Source organism: Myodes glareolus, chromosome 8 (assembly GCF_982192425.1).
Source record: "Myodes glareolus chromosome 8, mMyoGla1.1, whole genome shotgun sequence".
NCBI lineage: Eukaryota > Metazoa > Chordata > Mammalia > Rodentia > Cricetidae > Myodes > Myodes glareolus.
The window spans coordinates 14,413,607-14,437,499 of record NC_142033.1 but is presented as its reverse complement, the minus strand read 5'-3'; the positions used below and the strand labels follow the sequence as shown (position 1 = coordinate 14,437,499).

At 47.4% G+C, this 23,893-nt stretch overlaps 1 protein-coding gene across 7 annotated transcripts in view; it reads left to right on the top strand.

Moving 5' to 3' along the window:
- Shroom3 (shroom family member 3) overlaps nt 1-23,893 on the top strand; it is a 288,498-nt gene that overhangs the window by 228,678 nt on the left and 35,927 nt on the right. For 6 of the 7 annotated variants that reach the window (XM_085691625.2, XM_085691624.2, XM_085691628.2 and 3 more), the window contains one exon: nt 13,977-14,108. In XM_085691625.2, coding sequence (XP_085547751.2) covers nt 13,977-14,108 — 132 coding nt within the window. Of the gene's footprint in view, nt 1-13,976; nt 14,109-19,241; nt 19,332-23,893 lie in introns of those variants that run through there. The other variant, XM_085691627.2, reaches the window with a different exon arrangement.

Sequence of the window (23,893 nt, the reverse complement as noted above, 5' to 3'; positions counted from 1 at the left end):
CTGTGAGCTCTGAACCCGCTGAAGAATCTTTCCCCAGGTTGTGGGGGAAAGGGTTCGGTTCCCTCTGCAAGCCCTGGCATCTGTCTGTGAGAGACTCTGATGCTGTCCCCCACACTTTAGCAGAGGAACTTCAGAGAAGTTTCACCAGCTTAGGAACTAAAATCGTAGGGATTTGGCCTGGACTTTGTGACAGCTGTAGAGGGACTGACATTAGGGGCCAAATCAGTTCTCGTTCTGCAGAAGAATGGGACGGCAAGACGCGTTCCTCAGCGTTGTCGTGGTAGGAGGAGCAGCCAGCTGTCGACATGATATTCTTGTAAACTGCTTATTCCCATTGACATTTCCTCGGCTTCCAGATGGTAAAGAACCTTGACCTAAAACCTCAAAATAAATAAATTTATTTTGATTTAAAAATAAATCAGTAGGTTGAAAACCCTGCTGATGAAGGCTAAGGGGGAAGACGTAGAACAATACCGTGGAGACATCTCTGCTGCTGTGATGAACACTGACCAAAACCAGCTGGAAAGGGGAAGGGAGGTCCTGATCACAGCCCATTATCGAGGGAGTCAGGGCAGGAACCATGGAGGAAGGCTGCTTACTGGCTTGCTCTCAGTGGCTTGCTCAGCCTGCTTTCTTACACGTCCCCAGGATCACCTGCCCAGGAGGGGCCCCTCCCACAATAGGCTAGACCCTCTCACATCTATCCTGCATCGTGAATGTGTCCCAGAGGCGACCACAATCTGACAGAGGCATTTCCTCATCTGAGGTTCCTTCTTCCCTGGCGATGCTACCGAACTGTTACCTACCCCCTACACACACGCACACGCACGCACGCGCCCCTTGATTGTGGAGTTAGATACACAGAATTACTGTTTCTCCTTCACAAGGTGGAGTTCCCTGGATATCTGGATTCTCAGGGCCACTTCCTCAACCACCTAAGAGGTCTCCACAGAAGCCACCAGAATGCAGAGTGGGTGGGTAGCTCTGGTCACAGGCACGCTGGGCAAAAGCTGAGTGGTGAAGGGAGGGACCCTTTGCAAAGTGTAGTCTGTGGCTCCCTGTTGGCAAGAATGTCACCGTGTGCCGTCTCTGGCCATCCAAATGAGCTGTATTGTCTCAGTGCAGGTGAGTTCAATCACCTGGTCAGCGCAGTGTAAGACGCCACACTCTGAAAGGAGAAGTAGAAGAGTTGAAGAAGACCCGATAGGATTAGCAGCAGCCTGGCTGCCCTGACAGCCCTGAGGCCTTGTGCCAGGCAGCTTCGCTGTGGGCAGGCCCTGATCCAGCCTCAGCCTCTTACAGTAATCATGACTGCAGTTAGGAGAATGTAAGACGTGGGTCCCTCCAGCCTCTTCACCATCGCCTCCGGTCCTTTCCTCTAACATTCAGCCCTTTGTGTTGGTTTCCATGGTTACCTCTTCACCAGTAGCAACTGGAATGTGTGGTGTGAGGGGGCTGTCTCCCCTACAGAGCCAGGTCCGGCTGGGGCGGAGGCCAGTGAGCCACAGCTGGATTCGTGAAGTGGGGTCACAGTTCAGTACCTCCCCTTTGTCCTGGACTCTGTACTTTTCCCAGACCTGACACGTCAGGGTTGCCCAGGGAGGAGCCCCATGGGCTGACGGACAGCTCCCAGGGTGTTTCTTACCCCAGCCCCACCTGACTCTGACTCGACTGTCACTGACCTGTCTGACTTTAGTCTAGGGTGATGCCTTCTGTGTGTTTGTGCCTAGAAGGCACCGTTCTGCCCAGCCAATCTTTTCCCTGACTGCTTTCTTGTGGAGTTTTGCCCCCAAACTGTCTGTTAGTTGACCCTGATGAGACCAGGAACTGGTATCAAAGGCAGGTTTTGCTTCCAACCTGGAAGACCAGGCAGGTAGGTCCTGGAAACACAGAAGAGTGTGGCAGCTGGCAGCCACAAGTGGCAACAAAAGTAGCCGAGGGTGTGTCGCCGAGCTCTCTCGGAACCCTGTTCGGAAGGTTCTTCCGCCGCTTGTCTTGGGCCCAAGTTGTCTCCGGTTGGAGGTTAGGCTGCCTGGTGGTAAGGGGAGGAAAGCGGTCAGGAGAAGCCACCACTTCCGCTCTGCTGAGGAAGGTGCCCCTGGAGGAACCTTCACTCCAGAGGAGAGCAGACACTCTTCTAGAGAACCTTCCACCCTTGGGCGGTGACCCCGGGGAAGGGGGTCACGGGGGGGGGGGAGGGAGCAAGGCATCCTTGCAGGCTTGCTGTAGCTTAGGTTTTCTACCTTACCACTTCTCTGTGATCCTGAATATGTTGGATAACCTGTGTTCAGAAACACTCCCTAGATTGTTGCAGAGATTCAATTTGCTAGGTAAAAATACTTGGTAAAGCATAGAGCAGCATACAGTGTCAGAATAATTTTGAATGATGTTTTGAGAACACCGTGCCAAACTGAGGCCACAGACTCGTCTATCCTGCTGTGAGCTGTATGGGCTGAATGTCCCTTAGAAATGTCTGGGGACTGGACGTGGTGGCACACATCTTCAATCCCAGCACACGGAGGCAGAAGCAGGTGGATCTGTATGAGTTTGAAACCAGACTGGTCTGCATAGCAAGTTCCAAGCCAGTAAAGGCTACATAATGAAATTCTGTCTCCAACAAAACAAACCAAACAAACAAACAAAATGTTATGTGTGTGGGAATAAATGATTGGGACCAGAGATATCTCTGATCTGGATGTTTGGGGGGATTCTTGACTATTTAAATTGTTGAGCATGTTTAACGCTAAACTCTGAAATTAAAAATAAAAGTCATTTCAGTTGTTGGAAAATTTGGGGTTTAAGAACAGTTCTGATTTTCAGATTAGGATGCAGAATCTGTGTGTCTCAGTGGACCCAGAAGTCTCAGCATACATGAATACCCAGGATCAGACAGAATATCTCAGCCCATGTCACACTATCCACAATAATGAAAAGACAAGCAGAGACAGACCGCAGACATGGTCCCACCTCCGCATGTCTGCTGTACACGGGTTAGCTTTCTGCAGACATGGTCACACTTCAGCATGTCTGCTGTACCCTGGTTAGCTTTCTACAGACACGGTCCCACTTCAGCATGTCTGCTGTACCCTGGTTAGCTTTCTACACTCTGGCTGCATCTTGACTTCTCTCCTGCCCCATCAGTGCTTCTTCCACAGAATTAAAGCTTCAGCAGGGGAGAGAAGTGTGCCCAGGAGAAGCCTGGCCGATAGCAAGATGGGGAACCTTTAGGCTTGCTAATTTCAGATATTGAAATAGTGTGGGATGCTTATTCCCGTCCAAAAAAGCGGAATGAATCTTGGAAACAGATGCATTTGCCATGGGCTTAAGAACTGTGCATGTGAACTCCTTCCTAAAACCCAGTAATCCTCTTGGGCAAAGTGAGGATTAGACTCCATTGCAAACAAGGCAGTGAGTTTGTTTTTGCTATGATTCCTCGGCCGATGCCGAATTTAGCAAGGGGTCTATTTCCTCTCAATGAATGATAACCTCCATTAACATGTAAAAATTTTTATTATTTTATGTGTGTGTGCATGCGTGCGTGCATGCGTGCGTGCATTTGTAAGTATGTACACCACATGTGTGTGGGAGGCCTCCGAAGTCAGAGGGGTCTTTGGGTCCCTTGGAACTGGAATTCTTATGAGTTGCCATGTAGGTGCAGGGACAGCTCCTTTGCTTGTAGATGGAACAAAGAAAGCTTGGCTCCCACAAATTGCCCTGGGACCCCAGTGTCCTTTCAGCGCCCCAGTTCCCCCATCTTGCTCTCCTGCAGGAAACTAGGGATCTCCCCCAGAGCCGGAGGTGGGATGACCCCCAACTCCTGATGTCTCTTGATGGTCAGGAAGTTATACCCCCTGACTCCTCCTTGGTGAGGCCCGGGGCTCAAGCAGCAGCTCTGTCTGTAGCCTTGACTTTGACCTGGTCTCTGCTGGTCACTTCCTGAGAGTGGGGGTCCATGCATAACACAGTATTTTACCAACTCTCTGCTGCAAAACACCCCCTTATCACTTTGGGAGTGTTTATATCTCTCTCCAAATGCATTAGGCATCCATGATTTCCCTCTCTAAGGAATCAGAGTCCATCATGACACCACTGTCTTAAGCCTACATGGTGAATGCTGACATCATGTGTCATATATATGTCATGTGTCATATGTGTCATATATATGTAGACCACGCTGATTGACGGCGAGCAGCTTCTTCCTCTAACAGTTATGGCACAGGTAGATATACTCCCCCCACCCCGAAGATATATCCTTTTTTCCTTTTTTGAAAACTAAGTTCTGAGGCCCAGAGAACAATGGCTAGGGACTAGCAGAGCCCAAATCAGAGCGTAGTCTTCTGGCTCTAAATCATCTGTACCTTTTCACAGAGAGCGGGGTGGGGTGGGGGGCAGTGGTGTCAGAAACGAGGAATCCCAGCTTGCAGCCTGGGGGCCCACACTTAGAAAGTGCTCAGCACAAGCTGGTGTCATGCCTCAGATGCTGTTTTATCAGGATTTGTCCCGTACGCCGTCTCCCCAGTTTCATGCATAGAGTATTGAGAGGGATGTCAGGCTCATCCATGGCAACCTCACACACGTGGCAAAACATCCCAGAACACGGAATTGACTTGGCCAAGTCTGGTGGCCCAGTGAGTGCCAGGCATCTACCCATCTCTGCGTTCCCATGCTGGGATCATCAGTATGCAGGGCAGCCCCTGGGTCTTTGCATGAGCAATGGGGAATGGGGATCTGAACTCGAGTCCTCTTGCTTGCACCGCAAGCCGTCTTCCCAGCCTTGAGAGCAAACTGTTAGATACATATTTGCTGGATATTATTGCTAGAAAGAGAACCCCAGGTAGGATTAAAACTTTCACATAGATAGACCTTGCCGTCAACCAGCCTCAAGCCCTAACACAAGGAGTAATAAAGACAGTTGTCCTGTCTTCAAGGATGGCTGTGAATATGCTAGGAAGAGGAGTATAGTGCTCAGCTTGTCTCAGCACTTCATAAAGTAGTTACAGCTTCTGCCACAGTTGCTTTGCCACGCTCTCCATGTGACTGGTGGGTGTGGTCATCTACATAGACAGTGAGAAGCGGAGAGGAGCGCTCTCCTCTCCAGTCCCCTGCACTGTGTTTTCACAGCAGTCATCGGGGTTCTGAGTGTATAACTGAAGAGTTGTTTGCTCAGAGGGGTCATATCTGTTTGCCTTCATTGCAAGAATAATACCTGTTTCAATATGCATTCTGTGGTTGATCCTTAGTGACTGTTGGCCGAATGGATGCTTAGACTGGGCATAGAAGCAGCCAGGCTCTTGTCTCAGAATGAACCGGCTGTCTTACTACATGTTGGCTTATTTTCAGCGATGTACCTAGTGTTAGGAAGTATTCTAAGGGCAGGAATGCAACCTGGGTACCATGGGAGCCCTTTAGATGCTGGCTCTATTTTTCCAAGTGTAGGAACATTTGGCTATGGGAGAGAGGAACCCCGTTTGAAAATTCCCCTTTCTCCTCCCCGAGTTTTCCCTGCAGAGAAGCTTTGGGTATTAACCCCTTTCACAGGACTTTTAGGGGTGTCATGTTCAAAGGCAGCCTGAGCTAAGAGATTCCAAGGTGAAATGCATGAAAACGAGCAAAGGACACAGCTAAGCCAGCTGCATAGCTTGCAAGGTGTGATCTCGAGCGAGTACCGGGTGGCTCCTCCACCGTGTTGTTAATGGGGATGTGTGAGGCCCGCTGTGTGAGGCCGAGAGAAGGAGAGAGCTTCCTGCACTGTGTTGGTGTCCGTGTAAGGATGCACAGCTTGCTGCAGAGTCTTGAGTGTGGACTGGTAGAGAGTAAAGGCTGGAGAAGGAAGACCTTCATTTTCTCAGGCGGCCCTGCTTCATTTCCACGTATTTTCAGTGGTTATTGAAGCTCCTTAGTCACTGTCCCCCTTGGGGGTACTGTAGGAAGTTGGTGAGAGCCTGAAGGAGTGAGGTCCAGCAAGAGGTCAGCAGCCCTTTGGGGATATGCCCTTGAAAGGACACAGTGGGACCAAAGCCCCGTTTTCCCCTCTCCCTTGCTGCTTGGACTGGGGTGTTTTACGGTGCCGCATGTTCCTGCCGTCGTATGCTCCGGTAGACCCAAACAGCAGAGCCAAGCAGCCATGGTCTAAACCTGCAAGCCAAAATAAAACCTTTTAAAACTACAGGCTGATTACCTCGGCTGTAGTGACGGAAGGCTAACACACCGTGCACCTGACACACGTGGGTCTCTGAAGGTAATCTTTGCGGGCAGGTGTTAGTCAAAGCGCTCGCTACGTGTAAGACTTTATATTTCCGCTCAGAGGCTGTCGTCCTCCCTGTTTTGTAGGGGAGGACAGTGAGACTCTAAGGCCAGTGTCCTGCCCCAGGGCAAAGACGTACCGGGTTATAGAGCCAGACTGAGGACTCGAGCCACTGGCCCTGGAATCCTGATTGTCCACACACATTTGGGAACCTGACACTACCCAGGGTTGTTCCAGGTCCTAGGTTCTGAGTATTTGAAGCTAGAAGGTACAGACCCTAGCACAGGTTTCTTCAATTTAATTGTAAGCCCCTGAGCAGGGGCCCTTGGTTGTCTTAAGCCTTTGCTTAATTAAGGCCTGGTGTGCCAGAGGCCTTGCTGAATAGAAAGAGTGAAGTCAAGGGCTTGAGAGGTGACTCATTGGTAAAGGTGCCTGTTGCCAAGCTCGATAGCCTGAGTTCAAATCCCTGGACCCACATGGTAGCAGGAAATAATGGACTCCCACAAGTTGCCCTCTGATCTCAGTACACATGCACCCACACCATGGCACACACACACACACACACTATAAATGAATAACTTCAAAAAATAAAGACTGAAGCAGATTGATACTTTTAGGTTAAAAGATTGGGCTGGTCATTTGATTTTTTTTCCCCCTGTTCATCCCTTTGTCATCTTTATGCAAGGTTAACATCTAGAAACGGATAAAGCTTATAGATTAGAAATGTTAGATGCCAAGGATATCAATTGGAGGCATGGGTCAGGGCAGTAAGCAGCCCAAGCAAGTGCAAGTGGACCCAGGCCTGAGGGCTTATGTGTGGCCCTCCTATCGCTAACCAAGCCTTGGGAGCTAGGTGGGTGAACAGAAAGACGAGGAATTTTTAAGAGCATGCCAGCACCATGCCTATGAGTAAAAGTACCCAGATAGGCCACAGCCAGCATACAGTCAGGGGGTGCAGGCCAAGCTGCCTGGATCGTAAGGACTGATTAGAAAAGCAAAAACGAAGAGACAGTGACCCAGAAGGTTAAGCCTCAAATAGATGAGTAGCAAAGGGTCAGTAATAAGAGCAAGGGGGCCCTTGGTTAAAGAGCAGTGCATTGAGAATGTCTCAGGAACCTTTGACCTGTGGTCACATGGTTAGTAGCCAGAAACTGACAAGTAGCTGTGTTTAAGAACAGAAGTCTGTAAAGGCCAGAAGTTTCCTTAAAGCGTCCTTCAGGCACTGAAGAGTCCAGGCCTTGTCAGCCCCCTGGAGACTCTGGGAGAGGGGAAGGAGGTGCGTCCTGGGGAACCCATTGCACCAATGAGAACTTGCTAGTCCACAACAAAGGGCAAATGGTCAGAGAGACATGGGAGACAGGGAGACATGGAGAAGCAGAAAGTGACTCGGAACACCAAGAATGTGGCTTCTAGGAAGGAAGGCAGATTGTCATGAAGCAAGTATGCATACCCACCCAGCGTAAACCCAGAGGAAATTCTCTGGGTTCTGAGGACAGACGTAGCCCTGCATAAACATACACGGCCCATTTAATTATGAAAAACTTTCTGGTTGCTCCCAAACAAAGATAACAAAATTACTCCAAAGCATGCCAGCCTTGTGTCAAACGTTTTGGCCAGTTTCCGGCCATGCCCCTGCTCTCTCAGAGCCTGCGCCAAAAGTTAGGACTCATGGCCTAAGTAGAAGTTGACAAAAAGAAAGGAAGAATCTTCCCGTCCCAAGAAATGTTACAAACAAGCAATGCCTCAGAGGCACAGCGCAGTTGGGAAGTCCAAATACATCAACAAAGGCCTCCTACCCGGCTCTTAGCATGCTCATCTTGGGTGGTGCTGGTTCAGAAGAATATAGTGAAGGACATAGCAGGAGGGAACCCTGGGTTGACCGGCACACTGTTCACCAAGGCAGACAGAATACGAGTGAGCCTCCCTGGCACGGATGTGCACAATAAAGGAAGGAGCCTGTTCACGCCAGATCAGGCAGCCCGTGGAGGGGGATGCTCGACCTGGAACCTGAAGGCTGAGGAATAGCCGGCAAGAAATGGGAAGAACGTTCCGAGTGGACAGACAATGTGGTAAAGTGGAGAACGTGGTGGGACTGAGGAAATGTGAGAGGACCTGGGTGGGGTCAGGGTTTGATGATATTCAAAAGGTCAAAGGATGGCCTGGAGTCAACCTAGTTGGCTCCATGCGTCTGGGTTAAGGAGCCTTTCCTGAATGCGCCATAGAAATCAGGAGACGACACTGTCCACTCTGTTTAAAGGTGATGCTGGCTGCTGCATAGACTCTAGATTAGAGAGGACCGTGGTGGCGGTGGTAATGGTGGGGGAAGTGGCTGGTCTTACCAGGTAAACGGAGCCTGTCCTTTGGTTGTAATGGTCCATGTCTTGGAGGCACGAATTTTCCTTTTGCCTCTGTCCTTTCCATTTAAGGACGAAGTAGGAAAACTAAACCCAGTCTAAGCCAGGACCTAAGCGAGCCTGGAGAGGCCATTGGAACTGGTTCAGGTCCCTGTGTCTTCTGCAGCCTCCGCCATCCTCCTGTAGTTTTACAGTGTTCAAACAGCCATGGGAACAGAATGATCCGGAACCTTATCTTCTTGTAATGGTTGAAACTCGGTCCAGAAAGTAGTTAATGGACGCTATTAAAATACCACATAGTAAAGCAGTCATTGCGTGATCAGGAGTTAGGGATATTAAGGGGCAGAATGTACCCATCCTAGGGAGTAGAAAGAGGTAGGGGGTTGACCTGCAGCTCCTGTTTCTTAAGTGTGAGGAAGAAGGATGTTATGACGGCTCGTTGTCTGTTGTAGATCGCAGTAGGTTTTAGCCCCGCTCTCCCTTTTCCGGTTGGCTTAGCTCCCACTTCATCACTCATGGTTATGATACTGTGATGCTGAGACCAGAGAATAGGAAGAGACAGCAAACATCCACAGTCCCCAGAAGTATCTGTCTCATTAGCGTGCAGCACACTAACTTAGGAGTTGGGTTACAGGATGTTGAATGTTAAGCGGTTCTTCATCCACCCAACAAATACTGGCTGATTATACCAGCGTTCCTCGTAGGGCTGCTTGTCTTAGATGTATGCACTACCATCAAGAGGGACCTACAAAAGCAGACAGGTGGGAACCCTGTAATCATCCCCGATGTGCGCATCCATGGCTAGCTAGTGTGCTCTGTGCATTGGGAGGAGAGGGGACTCAACCTGCTTCACCCCTACTGTGTGGGTGGGGAAAGGCATCCTGCAGGAAGTGGTTATCCCAGCTGAAGGAGGAAGGGGAGGCACCAGCGAGTAGGGAATTGGCTTTCAGGGACGTGGCCGGGAGAGGCGGGACAACCACATGGCTTATTTCAGTATTCTCATTTGAAGATGTTTTGCTGATTCATGGTGTATTTTAAGTAAACATATTTCCATCTGATAACTTTAAATTAGTGGGCTTATCACCATTCTCATCTAGGTTAGTAATCTGACGGCCTAAAAATCGGTGTTATAAACAAAGTTTTGAAACTGCTGAGTTGATAGGAGGAAGAATGAGTAGTTGTCTGGGGGTTTATCCCCAGTGAGTATAATTCTGTGTGTGGTCTGAGCCAAGACACACAGCTTCTGGGTCTCAGTGTATTCTGGAAAATGGGTCTTAGAAGAAAAAAATCACCTCATTGTTTCTTTCATACAAAGTTTTGGTAATAACTCACACCATATGGGGAAGGATGCACATCCCTTTGTACGAAAGATTTGGGTCAGTCTGCGTGAGGCATGTGGTACCCCATTAGGACTTGTCTCAGGAGATCAAAGTGCCTACAGCTGTCAATTACTGCAGTGGGTGGAGTCAGCAGAGAAGTCTGCCCTGGGCAGGGAGGCCGGCCTTTGTGGAGACAGCATGTGCTTAAAGCCCAGACCGAGGCTCACTGTGCTGGTAAGTGGGTCCATGTACAGATAAGACAGAGGGACACATAATGTTAATTCCAGGGTGCTGAGTTGATGGTCCTCCCCAAGTTCATTCTAGAACTGTCTGCCATCTACAGTCACTGTAGAATCCCTTTTCTTTAGAACATACGAATTTAAAACTGTTTATTTGTTGTCTAGATTATCCCAGGAGGGTTTAAGGCAGGAGTGTGGGTGTTGGCAAATGCTTCCTGTACCTTCTGGTCTGACTTCTGACGGTGTCTCCAGCTCAGCCACTCTTCTTCTTGGACCTCCCTGTCCAGTCCCTGGAACCAGCCTAGCGCAGAACTGGGAGGCTTAGCCTGTAGGCTGCTGTGGCGTCACCGGGGGATTGCAGTCACACGTTCAGATGGCTTTGTTGGCCTTGCACCCAGCTGCCCTGGTCCTCTGAGGTGACAAGTGTCTGAAGTACCATGGCTTCAGAGGGCAGTGCTGAGACGCTGGTCTCGCCCCGATGCCCGCATGTGTCCCAGGCTTGCGTCTTTCTCACATTGACTTGTTCTTCTTGCCCAGCCATAGCCTACGACACCCGTAACCTGTGGCTCTGTCTTCCTAGGTGTGTCTAGGATGGGGAATGGGAGGAAGAAAAGAGAATGGCACTTCGGAGGCTCAGCCACCATACAGAAAGGACTGAGCCAACGTCTGCGGTTTAAGTAAAAAATGAGGAAGCTATTAAATGCCACAAAGGCTTTCTGAAAGGCTGCCTGTGGTTGTTTTTCTCCAGTGGAGGAGACTAAAGTCTAGGGGACAGCTGGAAAGGACAAGGCCAGCCCTCGGTGGCAGAGTGGATGATGTCGGTGGGTGGTCTTGAAGGGGGCTTTGTGTTTGAGATTACACGCACTTGTGAGGAGGACAGAGATGGCACGCAGGAGTCGAATCTCCCTCCTGCTTTCTGTGCCATGGAAATGGAGCTCAGGTCATCAGACCCAGCAGCCAACTCTCCTCCCTCTTGCCCGCTTTCGTAGTGGGCTTTCTGCCTTCATTAAATCTTTACATTAAAGTGTGGAACAGGGAGATCCCTTTGAGTCTGCTTCGCACCTCAACTTAAGCCAAATGTCTGTCTGTCTGGTGTTGCTAGGGTCGTGTGGGAATTTCTGAGTGAGGGTGGCGTAAGTTTTCCAGGTTTTGGCATATGAACGCTCACCAGCCAAGGCTCTTCTATCCCTCCCTGTAAAAACAAGACTTTTTGTTTTTTAGCTGCAGCAACTTTGTGTAACCATTAAGAGAAGCTCTAAAATGAAAGTATTATATTAAGACAGGAATGAAAACAATAGGGCTATTAAGCACATACCACGCGTGGGCAGTGTGCTAGACAGTTTATACATTATCTAGAACTTTTGGAACGACTCTACAAGACAGGTCTTATAATAATAATGGCTAATTTGCTAAGTGCTTAATATGTCCTGGGGTCTGTTCCAGATACTTTACCTGTGTTATAGAAGTGTCTCCACACCCTATGCAAAGAGTAGCCCTTTGGTTCCATTTTATTGACTTCAGAGCAGAGGCGTAGAGAAGACAATGTCACCTGGTCAGGGCTCATGTTCCAGAAATGTGTTTTTAGCCCTTGTGCACAGTCCCTTATTTTGTCTCTCCTACAACCGAGGAGCCTGAGACCCAGAGTTCCCTGGCCCAGTGCCATTAAAGTCCTAGGTGACGTAACCTCAAGCAAGCCTTAAAGGTCAAGTGTAGAATTCTGTTGACTAAATAGAAAGAAGTGGGACTACAGAGTGTGGGATCCCTTTAGCGTTACTATAATGGAACACCTAAGGCAGGCTAGCTTGACAGAGTTTTAAGTTCCTAGTTCTGGAGACTGAACTCCAGGTGGGGCAGGCTTTTTGGTTTGGTCTCTGGCGAGAGTTCTCGGGGCTGCACCATATCCTGTTGGATTGCATCCCGATTGATCTGGGAGCACAGATCAAGAGGAAAAGGCTACCATGAAAAAACGGGAAGGCAGGTGATAATTCAAGGGCCAAGTTTATCTGCATACAGCCCACTCCTCTAAGGGGGGGGTAGTTAATGCCCCCACCGTGCACCGCCACCTCTTAAAGGTCCTGCCGCTCTGCAGAGCTCCTAAGTCCTTGAGAGATACCTTCAGAACCGATCCAGGCCACAGCTAAGGTAAACAGAAACATTGCCCCTTAAGAATAGAAAACCTCAGTGCTGGAGAGATGGCTCAGAGGTTGAGTGTACTGACTTCCAGAGGACCTTGGTTCAATTCCCAACACCCACATGGCCGTTCATAGCTGTCTGTAACTCCAGTTGTGGGGACCCGACACCCATACCCCAAATATCAGTGCACATAAAATAAAAATAAATAAGTCTAAAACAAATAAGAAGCCTCAGCCGAGCCCCTGAGACCCTCCCCAGTATCCCGGAATAAAAAAGTTCTTTTTATTTGTCTCAGGGTTTGAGAAAGAACGTTCTTTGACTTCATTCTGTGCTCTGAAAAATAGGAAGCCAGATGGAAAGGCTTAATCTGGACAGCTGCTTGGTAATCCTTCCCTTCTGGCCAAGCCATATGCAGAGGCAGGGGGCAGCCTGACCGTCCTCCCATAGGTCCAGCAGTTGGATCTCGAGGCTGAGAAAAACCCTGGAAGACAAACTGCAAATACCACTGAGAGGAACCCACTTCTTGGGGGATGGCGAGATGGCTCAAACCTGCTGACCCGAGTCGGGTTCCAGGAATCTGTATACAAGTTCAGATGTAAGGGTGCATATCTGTAACCCCATCACTTTTGTGGGGAGACAGGAGGCAGCAACCTGAGGGTCTCTGGGGTAGGTAGCCTGGAACACAGAGCACAGTAGGAACGAGAGACCGTGGCAGGCAGGCAGGAGTTGTCCTTTGGCCCCAGGTGCCATGCAGTCATGCACCCATACCACATTCATATACCACATACAATAATAATATAAAATAAAAAATTAAAACTAATTCAAAGCTTGAAGCAGGACCAGTGTGATTAAAGAGGCAACATCGAGGGTGTTTGGAAATTCTAGGCCTGAGTCTCTCTGGAGGGGCAATATGTCTGTTCCCATGGCAGAAGGCACTGGCCATGTGGGGCTTCACATTTTTCCTGACTCCCTGGGAGTATGGAGAGGAGTTCCAGGGATGGTGTTGAGGCCCGCAGGTGGGAGGCGGGATTGAAATGGAGATGCACAAAAGGCTGGCTTTCCAACACGATAGGATCTGAACAGTCTGAAATGGTTGTGCTGCGAGTGCTGTTATGTGTTCCTCCTGATCTGCCACCCACCGAGCAGGGCACAGGCCATTTCTTGCACTTGGAGATTATGCTCCTTCTATGGGAACTGAGAAATGACTTGGTTTCTGGGAAGCAGTATGATGATTTGGATCATTGAGTTCAAGTTTCAATTGTCCGTCAGCGTCGAGTCTCAACAGTTAAGGTGGCTAGGTGTGGCTCAGTAGAAGTGAGCATTTGTTCAGTATTCACAGAGCCCTGAGTTAACCCCGAGGACCACAGTGCTGTGGCCTTGTGCATGCTAGGTGAGTGGTCTCTCTCTAAATTGCACCAAAGTCCCAGAACTGCAAAACATAAAAAATAATTTCAGAGAAATGTAGAAATATACCTAGCCACAGAGTCATAGGCAGGAAGGATGGAAGACCCTCTGTAGATTTGCTGTCTTTAGGGCAGAGAGTTTAGGGTGCACCGTGAACCCCACTTTAGTTCAGCTTCTTTGTTCTGGCTCCAGTCCATGTTCATATATTTTCCAGTGAGATTTGCTTGTGCTCCTCCCTGTAGAGCCTGCCATACTCAGGTGTTTATTGTCTTGTTTTTAACAGAGACGTCTGTGCAGACTCGGGCCATGCAGAACCTGGTGTCTCTAACTCCCTCAGCTCAGAGCTGCTCACCGGCGGTCCCCAGCACCGAAAAGCAACATGGTCAGGAGGGGTGAAACTTCGGCTAAAGCAGAGGTAGGAGGCATGGGGGTTGAGGCCAAACAGTGTGGAAGAAAAGACTGGCTTACCCTCAGGGGAGGGCACTGGGGGCAAAGATGGTCAAAGACTCAGGCTGGTAGGAAAGAAAGGGCTGATCAAGGGGATCACATAGGTCAAAGTTCAGAAGGATGATAATCTTGTTTGTTTTAGGCCTGGGGATTGAACCCACAGTCTTGAAGCACAGTATTAAGTGCCCCACCATTGTGTTGTTAGACATTAGAAATTAACTTTGTACTCGTATAGTGGCATATGCCTTTAATCCTAGTATTTGGGAGGGAGGCAGGTGAATATATGAGTTGAAGACCAGTCTGGTCTACATAGCAAGTTCTAGGCCAGACAGGGCTACATAGTGAGACCCTGGAAAGAGAGAGAGAGAAATTGAATCTGTGCCAACCTAAATTTGATTGTTTCGATTTTCCATGTTTAAGATACACAAATATGCAATCAAGTGTCTTATGTTTTATGTAGGAAAACAACACTTGTATTTGATATTTACATTGAGAGTCTTTATTATATTCCATTTTAAGAAAGGTACTCGAAAGTAGTTTGAACATGCCAGAGGGCCAGAGAAGCTAGCTGCCTGGTGAGTGGGGGTAAGCCAGGCCTAGGCTGAGCTTCTCAGAGCCATCGGGCAGGCTTGCTCCCAGTAACAGGTGGAGGCGGAAGCTCTGAGGCTGTCACCGCTCCAGTCGGTCACCTCACGTCATCTACTGGTGTAGGTGAACCTCCTGTCACTGGTGGAGCCTCGGGGTCATGAAGCTGTCATTTGGACAGCAGCTGCTCTCACCTGGGAAGAAAATGATCGAGCTCCTGAGCCGAGTCCATGCTGATGGGACCCGAGATGACACAGACTCAAGACAGATTAGGACACAGTTAATAGCAGACAAGAGTATGGGAAAGGAGAAGGACAGTTCAGGAGTGGTTCCCAGGGACAGTGCTGTGCAGTGTAGGAGTTAGCTCGATTTGGGAAGTAACCAGGCTAGCTAGAAGATAAAACAATTATATTTTTATTTATATCAGGGGAAAACTCATAAAAACAGGAACGAGAAGTCCGAGCTCAGCTGTGCCACGAGGGAACCACACAGAGAGTGCACCCCTTTTTTCTCTGGGTCCCAGCAAGCCACACCCTAACTTGGTTCCACCTCTTAGTTAACCAAGCTTCCCTATCACCTCCCCCTTTTGTCTAAATCAGAGCAATCCAAACCCAATACAAAATTATATATAGTAGGAACAGATATGAAGTATAGAATTACAACCAACATAAACAATATTAAGCAAGGAACACGTGATAATAAATGTTTTAATAAACATTTTATTCCAAAGAGTCTAAGCCTTGCATCAGAACTAAGCTTGGCTAAATCATAAGAGGAAGGCAACTACGATTGTCTAATCTTCAACCCCATGGAAGACCCGAGAAGGGAGATAATATCACTTGAGTAGGCAGGAAGTGCAATCAAGCAGCTTCCAAAGGGAGCAGTTTATGTCAGACAACTGGCTACCTGGGCAATCACCCAAAGTCTCATTTGCAACGTTGAAGCAACCAACTTTGGCTAAGGCCTAGCATAACTGACAGACCATTTTCAGAGGCAGGGAATTTTTCAGAACAGTCTTACCCTATCTTGGCAAGGTTTGGCAGTCCTTTTCCTTATGTCCTGCTTCTCCAGTCTAGCCATGTACTTTGTCTGTGGTTGAGGCATGGGCAGTTCCTTGCCCAAAGGCCAATTGTGCCGAAAAGAAAACAAACTCCAAGTGGACTGTCTTCAGTGCTCAACTTTCTCTCGGAAATAGATTGGTGCTGTCGGGAGCAATCATGTCTCAGGTCAACAGAGTTGTTTAAATGCCATGTTCTACAGATCCTTGAAGTGGTTGAAGATTACCTATCTAGGCAGAATACAATCTCTATGTTTCTAAAGAGCCTAATTAATCTGACTATATGTATAATATGAACAACTATTGACCTATAATGTTTAGTACCTGTATAACTTAAAGATTAAGACTTCATGTCAGAATATTAAATAATTTGTTAAACGGATGTGCAGCAAATAGGACAGTGACCTCAAAATATAAATAATGTATAAGTATCTTGATCAGAGGTAAGAATAATATATAATGCAACATAAAAATATATCCTAAAAGTTGTATCAGTATGCAAAATGTCCTAAACAGAGGTAGAGACATGCATGTGTACAATCTGACAGAATAACTTTGCATAGGTGTACAAATATTGTAAACAGAAATAACAAATATAATTTGAATTTATATCAATATACAAAAAACTATATCAATGTAAATTATCCATAAATAATAGCTTATAAGTATTTACTCTATTACCCACTATTATTATCCCTTTTTATTTTTTATTTTTAACCTACATAGTTTTCACCCCAACCCCAACCCTCTACCTTATACAAGTAATAATCAACAACCCCTAAACCGTGTTCCCAACCCTGAGGACAAACTTTTTTGGGAGAGGAGACTCGTCCTCCAGAATTGCTTCCCGCTGTCATGGGGACCAGTGGTGGGGGTGGGGGCAGAGCTCATTTGTTGGGGTGCCTGCCTAACCTGATGGAGCCTGGGTCTCATCCGGAGCATCATATAAGCTGAGCACGATGGTGTCCTAAATCCCAGCACTGAGGAGGCGGAGGCAGGAGGATCAGAAGTTCAGAGGTATTCTCAGCCTCATAGAGAACTTGAGGCCAGCCCCGAGATACAGGGCACCTATCTTGATTCGATTGGGTGTTGCACGTATCAGCACTGTTCTGCGTTTGCCCAGACTTGTCTATGTGTGTGCTTTGTCTCTGTAACTATAGTTAGAGGGTTTTGTGGTCATGCTTCCTAATTCTCTCCTATCCTCCAAGGTCACCCAGCTGTGTTAGCTACTGTTGCAAAACACCTGCCAGAACAGCCTAAGGAAGAAAAGCTTGTTTTGGCTTTTCTGAGGATGCAGTCCCGTGGTGGGGGAGGTGGCAGTGAGGGCAGCTGTGGCTGTGGCAGGAGTGGAGGAAGCTGAGAGAAGCGAAGGACCCTGCTCAGCTCTCCTCCTTTTTTCTGTTTTCTTTTCTTTTTTTTTTTTTTGTTTTTGTTTTTTGTTTTTCAAGACAGGGTTTCTCTGTAGCTTTGGAGCCTGTCCTCTTGTAGACCAGGCTGACCTCGAACTCACAGAGATCCACCCATCTCCAGAGTGCTTGGGATTAAAGGAGGACGCCACCACTGCCCAGCTGACCTTGATATGTTTAAGGGAATTGGCCAGTTACTGTGTAGAATGCCTTCAATTTGAAGACATCTGTGTTTTCTCATGATGAAATCAAGGGTTAGGCATTTGGGGCAGGGACTTCACTCAAACGGTGTCTTTCCCAGGGCCTGGCATCGGGGCTCATGTGATGCTGAGGTTTCATCACCGCTGATGGCAACTTTGGCAACTAGGTTATGGTGAGGTCCCCATGTTTCTCCACTGCGAGGGGCACTGTTTGTTCCTTTGCTTTGATAATTACATTGGAGAGTAACGTTGAGACTATGCGTAAAGCCGTTTCTCTTCAAACTTTATTTTCATTACTTTAAAATCTGTTATTATCTGTGACAATAGGAATGTTCTAGAAGCTATTCCATATTTCCTCCATTCCTTCTACATTTATTCACTGGAATTCTGCAGGGAATGCTTCTTTCCCCCTCTCCCATCTATTTTTCCAGTGATTGATTTATCTCAGTGAGGACTTCATATTTATTTTATCTCCTAGGTGATAATCCTGCACTTCTGTTATTTATATTGTTGCTTCAGATTGCCTTGGTGTTGGCCGTTTGAAGTGGTTTCAGCCTGGCCCTGGTCTAAGTCCTAGTCTGAACATACAGCAGTGTGAAGTACCATTATTTTGTTTGTGCTGGTTTGTTTGTACATCAGAAATCATGATGTACTTATCTGTGGAGTCAAACAGGTGTTGAGACAGGAGGCTAGCAGTGGTTATTTCGTGGAGGTCAATACTGTTATTTTGAAAATTGGAAACTTCTAGGGTCACCTTGTGGACCAAATACAAGAGGTCAGAATTCTATCCAGATCCTTCTTCAGTTAGCAACCCAACCTTCCTTCCTCAATGTGCAGCAGCAATCCCATTCCCCAGTGTGCAACAGTAATCCCCCCAGTGTGCAACAGTAGGCCCATTCCTCAGTGTGCAGCTGTAGAAACCCTATTCTCCAGTGTGCAACAGCAATCCTATTCCACGGTGTGCCTAAGCAATCCTATTCTCCAGCGTGCAACAACAATCCTTTTCCCTAGTGTGCAACAGAAATCCTAGCACTTGGAGGCTGAGACTGGAGAATTTTGAGTTCAAAGACACCTCAAGCTTCATCCTGAGACCCTGTTGAGTTCAAAGTCACCTCAAGCTACATCTGGAGACCCTGCTACAGGGAGAGACAGGAGGAAAGTGCTTTGCGTTGGTTTGCTTGCTTTCTTGAAGTAGGGTCCTTGGTATGTACCTTAGGTCAACCTAGAACTTTAGATCCCCTTGCCTCTGCTGTGATTTCAGGCGTGAACCACCACATCCAGTGGGAGGAAAAGAGAATCTTTATGATATTACCTATGTTGGCGAAACGTTTCCCGAAAACTGTGGAGCTCTGGATTAGGGTACCAGCCGCCCCCACCATTAGAATGACTACCTAGGATCAAACACTACCAACATTCTCTGTGAGGTAGATGGGGGAAAACAAACGGCCAGACGGGCTCCCTTTGAGCTTCTGCACCTCCCAGTTCGCTCAGTGGGGCATCCTGTCCCCAACTGCCTTCTGCCTGCTCTCCAGATAATGTGTCTCAGAGAAACGCTTCACAGTGTGTCCCTCGAGGAGGGGGCTTCCTGCTTTTGCGTCAGTCGCGACGCGTTCCATTACAAAGGGATGTGCTGCTGGCCAAACGCTAGTTTCCCCAGGAAAACTCAGGGCCACCCGTTCTTCTTCCCTCCGTGGCCAGGAGTTGAATTTTAATTGGTTCATTTACATAGGTGACCGGGAGGTAGAGTCCCAGCTTCCTGAGCTTCGGTGGTTCCTGCCCTTTAACTGCCTGCTCACCTGCCTGGGCAGGGAATCGCTGTGGAGCCCCACCCCTGTGGGCGGAGCTGAAGCCCAGCGGGGTGACTTAGCTCTCTGCTCCAGCTCCTGAATAGGTACCAGTTTGGCCTGGGGTTGCTCTATGCGACAGTTTCTGTTTGCCACAAGGTAAGTGTGAAATGAGATTCAGGATCTTTCATTACAGGGTTCTAACTCAAGAGCCTTTTTCTGATGTTTTGATAGCGTTGTATATATTTTTTTCTTGCCTCTTTTTTTTTTAAAAAAATGTTTTTTGTTGTTCTTTGGTTGGCTAGCTGTTTGGTATTTTGTTTGTTTTTGTTTTTTTTTCCCCCTGAGACTCTGTGACCAGGTTGACCTGTAACTCACTATGTAGGACTCAGCATAATCATGCTACTTTTAGCTTCCCAAGAATATCTGTTTTTAAAGAACAATAAGCAACTACCTGTTAAGCGTCAGCCTGCTTTACTCATTCTTATCAGACTTAACACATGCTCCATCCAGTATTCTGGCAGGGCGCCTAACCGGGGATTTCCAGCCTCCGCTTATCTACCTAGACTGCCCTTTATCTCTTTCTGATCAGCAGGCACTGTTCCTCCTTCAGGTCCCCGGCAGCTTCCTGTGGACTTAGAGAACTATGCTATGCCTCCAGGAGGGACTGGGCCAGGGCACTCGCTGCTAAGTCCTCCGGTTGCCAGTCTGTGACTAAAGTAAAGAACACTCTTAAATTTCAAATTTCATTTTGTCCTCCTTACTGCTTCTCTGATTTTTTTTTTTTTAAGATCAAGTTTCCGGTCTACATAACTTTTGTCTTTCCCGATGACAATTTCTGTTTTCTGAAAGTGACCACTTTTGACTTTGTTAGAAGGGCCTTACTACTGTATAGTGCAGGATGGCCCCTTACTGTGTAGTGCAGGATGGCCCCTCACATCCCCCCCCCAAGTGCTGGCATTGCAGGTGTGTGCCTCTGTACTCTCTCCTTCGCGGAGTCTCATGTAACCCAGCCTGGCCTCGAACTCAAACTCTCTGTGTAGCCAGAGTGTGACCATACACCTGTTTCTCTGTCTCTATCTCCCAAGTGCTGGGATTATGGGAATGCGCCACCATACTTGGCATCTCCTTCACTCCTGAAGGTGGGCCACATAGTACATCATTCTAGGCTGCTAAGTTTTTCTCTGAATTCTGTCTTTTACATTTTTTATTATGTGATTATAGAACACACAGAAAACAGGATTATTAGGGCATTTCATACATGTCTGTCATCATACTTTGCTCACAGCCCCCCCCCCAACTGTCTTCCCCCTCAGCAATCAATACCTCACTCTGCCCCCTTTTTACATGTGTCTGTGGGATGTTGTATGTGATTCTTATCCTTGCTCTTCCATGGGCAGATTCTCTCCTAGGCTTCTCTCAGATGTGCTGATTTAAAAAAAAAATTAATCTTACAATTGCTTTTGTCCTTTGTGACTACATTTCAAAGCACATACAATATACTTTGATCACATTATCCCTTTACCCTCTCTCCTTCCCTTAAAGCCCACTCTTAGTTCCGTGCCTTCCTCTTTTGCATATCCGTGGCCACTGCATTTAATTGGGGTTCCCTGCATGAGTTTGGATGCTGGCCTTGGTTGACCTTTTTCCGTTTAGCCTTTTTGCGACTGTCCCACTTGGGTCCCCCGAGCCTTCCAGACTAGTTATTGGTGCCCTGTCGTGTGTTTGGGGAGAATGTCCCATAATTTCAAAGATTCCTGGAGTTCCCTTTTCTTTTTCTACTAAGCTCCCCAGGATCTGAGATCTAAGATCCCATGCCTCTTGGGTCTCACGCTCCTAGGATGCTCTGTTCTGCTCCTGGTTGGGGTACTCCTTCCCTTCCCTAAGTCTTTTCTCCTTGCCCTCAAGCTTTCGGGGTTCTATTGAGATGCCCACAAGTTTGAAGTTCTTTCTTAAGCCAAGTCCAGCCTGTCTGGGAAGTCCCTCTTCCCCTTTTTTGAACCGGGAGGGAGGGAGGGAACCTCTGAGTATCGATTTTAAGGACGAGATGTGGCCCCTCTCTAAGCTCTGAAGTCACCCTTCGTCCATGAAAGTCATGTGTGCATGGCTGTGCTCCGACACAGCTGAGAGCTGGGCCACTTCCTTTTCTTTTCCTTTCCTCAGACTTTCGGGTTTTGTTTTCAGACTCACTTGTATAATTGTGATTTAAAAATTCTGTCAATCATACTTGATACAGTATCTGTCCAGGGATTTGGCTCATCCAGTATGCCATGGAAAAGGACAGGTGAATAAAGTTACATGGGTAACTTGACTATTGATTTTTATTATGATCGCTATTCATTGCTATGCCACATAAATGGTAGGAGAAAATTATGAAGTGCGCATATTCAGAAATGCCCTTGATGCCAGAGACCACAGGGCTGGTTTTTCAGGTTTTAGCTGGCATTCTGTCCTCTGAAAGTGAATGAGAGAACACTCTATTCTCCTCCTGAGTGGCAGGTTCTGTGTTAGCCAGCTGTGGCACTGAAGCTCCTCCCTATTATAAAGTTTATTATGGAAATATTGGTGGGAGGGAAGGAATTGGAGCTGGTATTCTAGAAGGTTCCTATTTTTCAGCTGCTCTGCCCTCAAACCTAGACTCTTCTTTTTATTTGTGCTCCGGTTATTATTTATTAAAACTTTATTTTTGATAAACTTTTTTCCAGTATGATTTTTATATAAATTTCTTTTAACCATTTTAAATTGGTATTTACTTTTTTTTTTTTAAATCTCTTCAGTTTCTTCTTTGTATTTTCTTCTCTCTTTTCTTAAATGGGGAGAGAGAGTAAAATAGAGAGAAAAAAAGCCCCAGCACCGTGCATTGTGCGTCAGATTACTCTGCACAGGAATTTAGCTTCTTCGGTGTTAGGGGTTTCAGAGATACTGTTTTCTCTCTGTATGTCTCTCTCTGCCTCTCTGTCTCTTTCTGTCTTACACACGTGTGCTCACACACAGAGATGCAACTGAACATCTGTAAAGCATTAACCTTGATTTTGAAATATTTTGGTTGATATTTGGGCTCCATCAAACTTCCAGACTGGGTTTGTACTCGAGGTTTCTAATGGTGGTAACAGAGGGGCTACCCGACCCAACCCTGCCGGCCCCCGGGTGGAGGGGAAGAACCCAGTCTTCCATTTGCCCCGCCAAGCTGCTCTTGCTTTGACTGGGAAGGAGCCAGGAGAACTTAAAAGGGGACACAATTCTTTACCACTACCTCAGCCCCTCTGTCCAGAAGAATTTGCTTGTGGTGTCTGTGTGTCTGCTTGACTGATAGTGACCCAGCATCTCAGTTCATTCTTCCTGTCAGAGCTCTTGCATAATAGGGAAGAAAATTCTGAAGTCATTACCTCTGATGCCTGAAAAAGTTGGTAAAAACCAGTCCCTTTTCCTTTCTTCCACAGAGAAAAATTCCTTAGTCCGTGTTCAAGGCTGAGGTAGAGAGACACTAATAAAGTTCATGCTGGTTACTGTCCCATTGCAGCTGATCGTTTGAAAGGCGATCGATGGCAAAGGTGAACGCTAGCGCAGTTACAGATTCTGCAGTGTTTGTATCCGGTTGTCATGACTTAGATGTGAACCTTACACATAGGAAAGTCAGTGCTCTGATCTCTCTCTCTGTCTCTCTGTCTCTCTGTCTCTCTCTCTCTCTCTGTGTGTGTGTGTGTGTGTGTGTGAGGGGTGGGGGCAGAGAACAGGATTGAAATATTGAGAAATAGAACATTTTGGCATCACTTCCCGTTGACTTAAAAAAGAAAAGACAAACCCATTGCTAACTCCTCTCTCTTACTATATATTTTTATGTTAGTCTGTAAGCACATTTCAGAATGGGGGGTGAGGGAAGTGAAGTGCATAGGAGGGAAAAGATATGGAACTAGATGTGGGTTCGTGCGGTAAGCATAGGACAGGATAAGGGTATTATTGCCTTTCCTCCTGATTTGCGGTGTCCGTCACCTGCTGGCTGTTAGCAGACTTCATACTTATGATCCAGTCAGCAACGCCAGAAGTCCCCAGGGTACATTGTGACTGTGACATTTAGAAAGAATGTCCCTTTTCAGAAAGGACTGTATGTTACTCTGAGATTGTATTACCTTACAAATGCTGTTCTTCCCACAAGTCCATCTCTCTGGTTGTTGTGGTGTTTGAAGTGGAATCCTGGGCTCTGAGCAGCCTAGACAAGCTCTGTAGCAGAGGGCCAACACTCACCTTCTGTAGGCTGTGTTTGCGTAATGGGATGCTGGGGAAGGACACCTAGGGAATCAGCTGCAGTGGTCGGCGCCAAGGGAGAGAAATGGGTCTGGAGGACAGGGCTGCACATTGGTTTTTATTTGTTTCTTAATCATGTGAATTATTGTCTATTCAAAGGAATACTTTGAATATGGGGAAATGCTAATTATTTGTTAAGTTTAGCTATAAATGTTACGGTTTATGGTGCCGGTGTTCCTGGCAGGTCTCCCTGCTAGTGTGCGGGACCACACCATGGGTAAGGGACAGATAGATATGCCATGCGGAGAGAGACTGGGTATAGAGAGTTTATTTAGTGGGTATTGGAAAGGTATAAGGAGGGTATGGGGAGGGGAGAGAGAAAGAGAGGAGGTGGAGAGGAGGGAGGCAGAAGCTGTCTCTTTCTGGGACAGAGAGGGAGAAAAAGGGAAGAGGGGTGAGATCAGCTTGTCTGGAGGGGG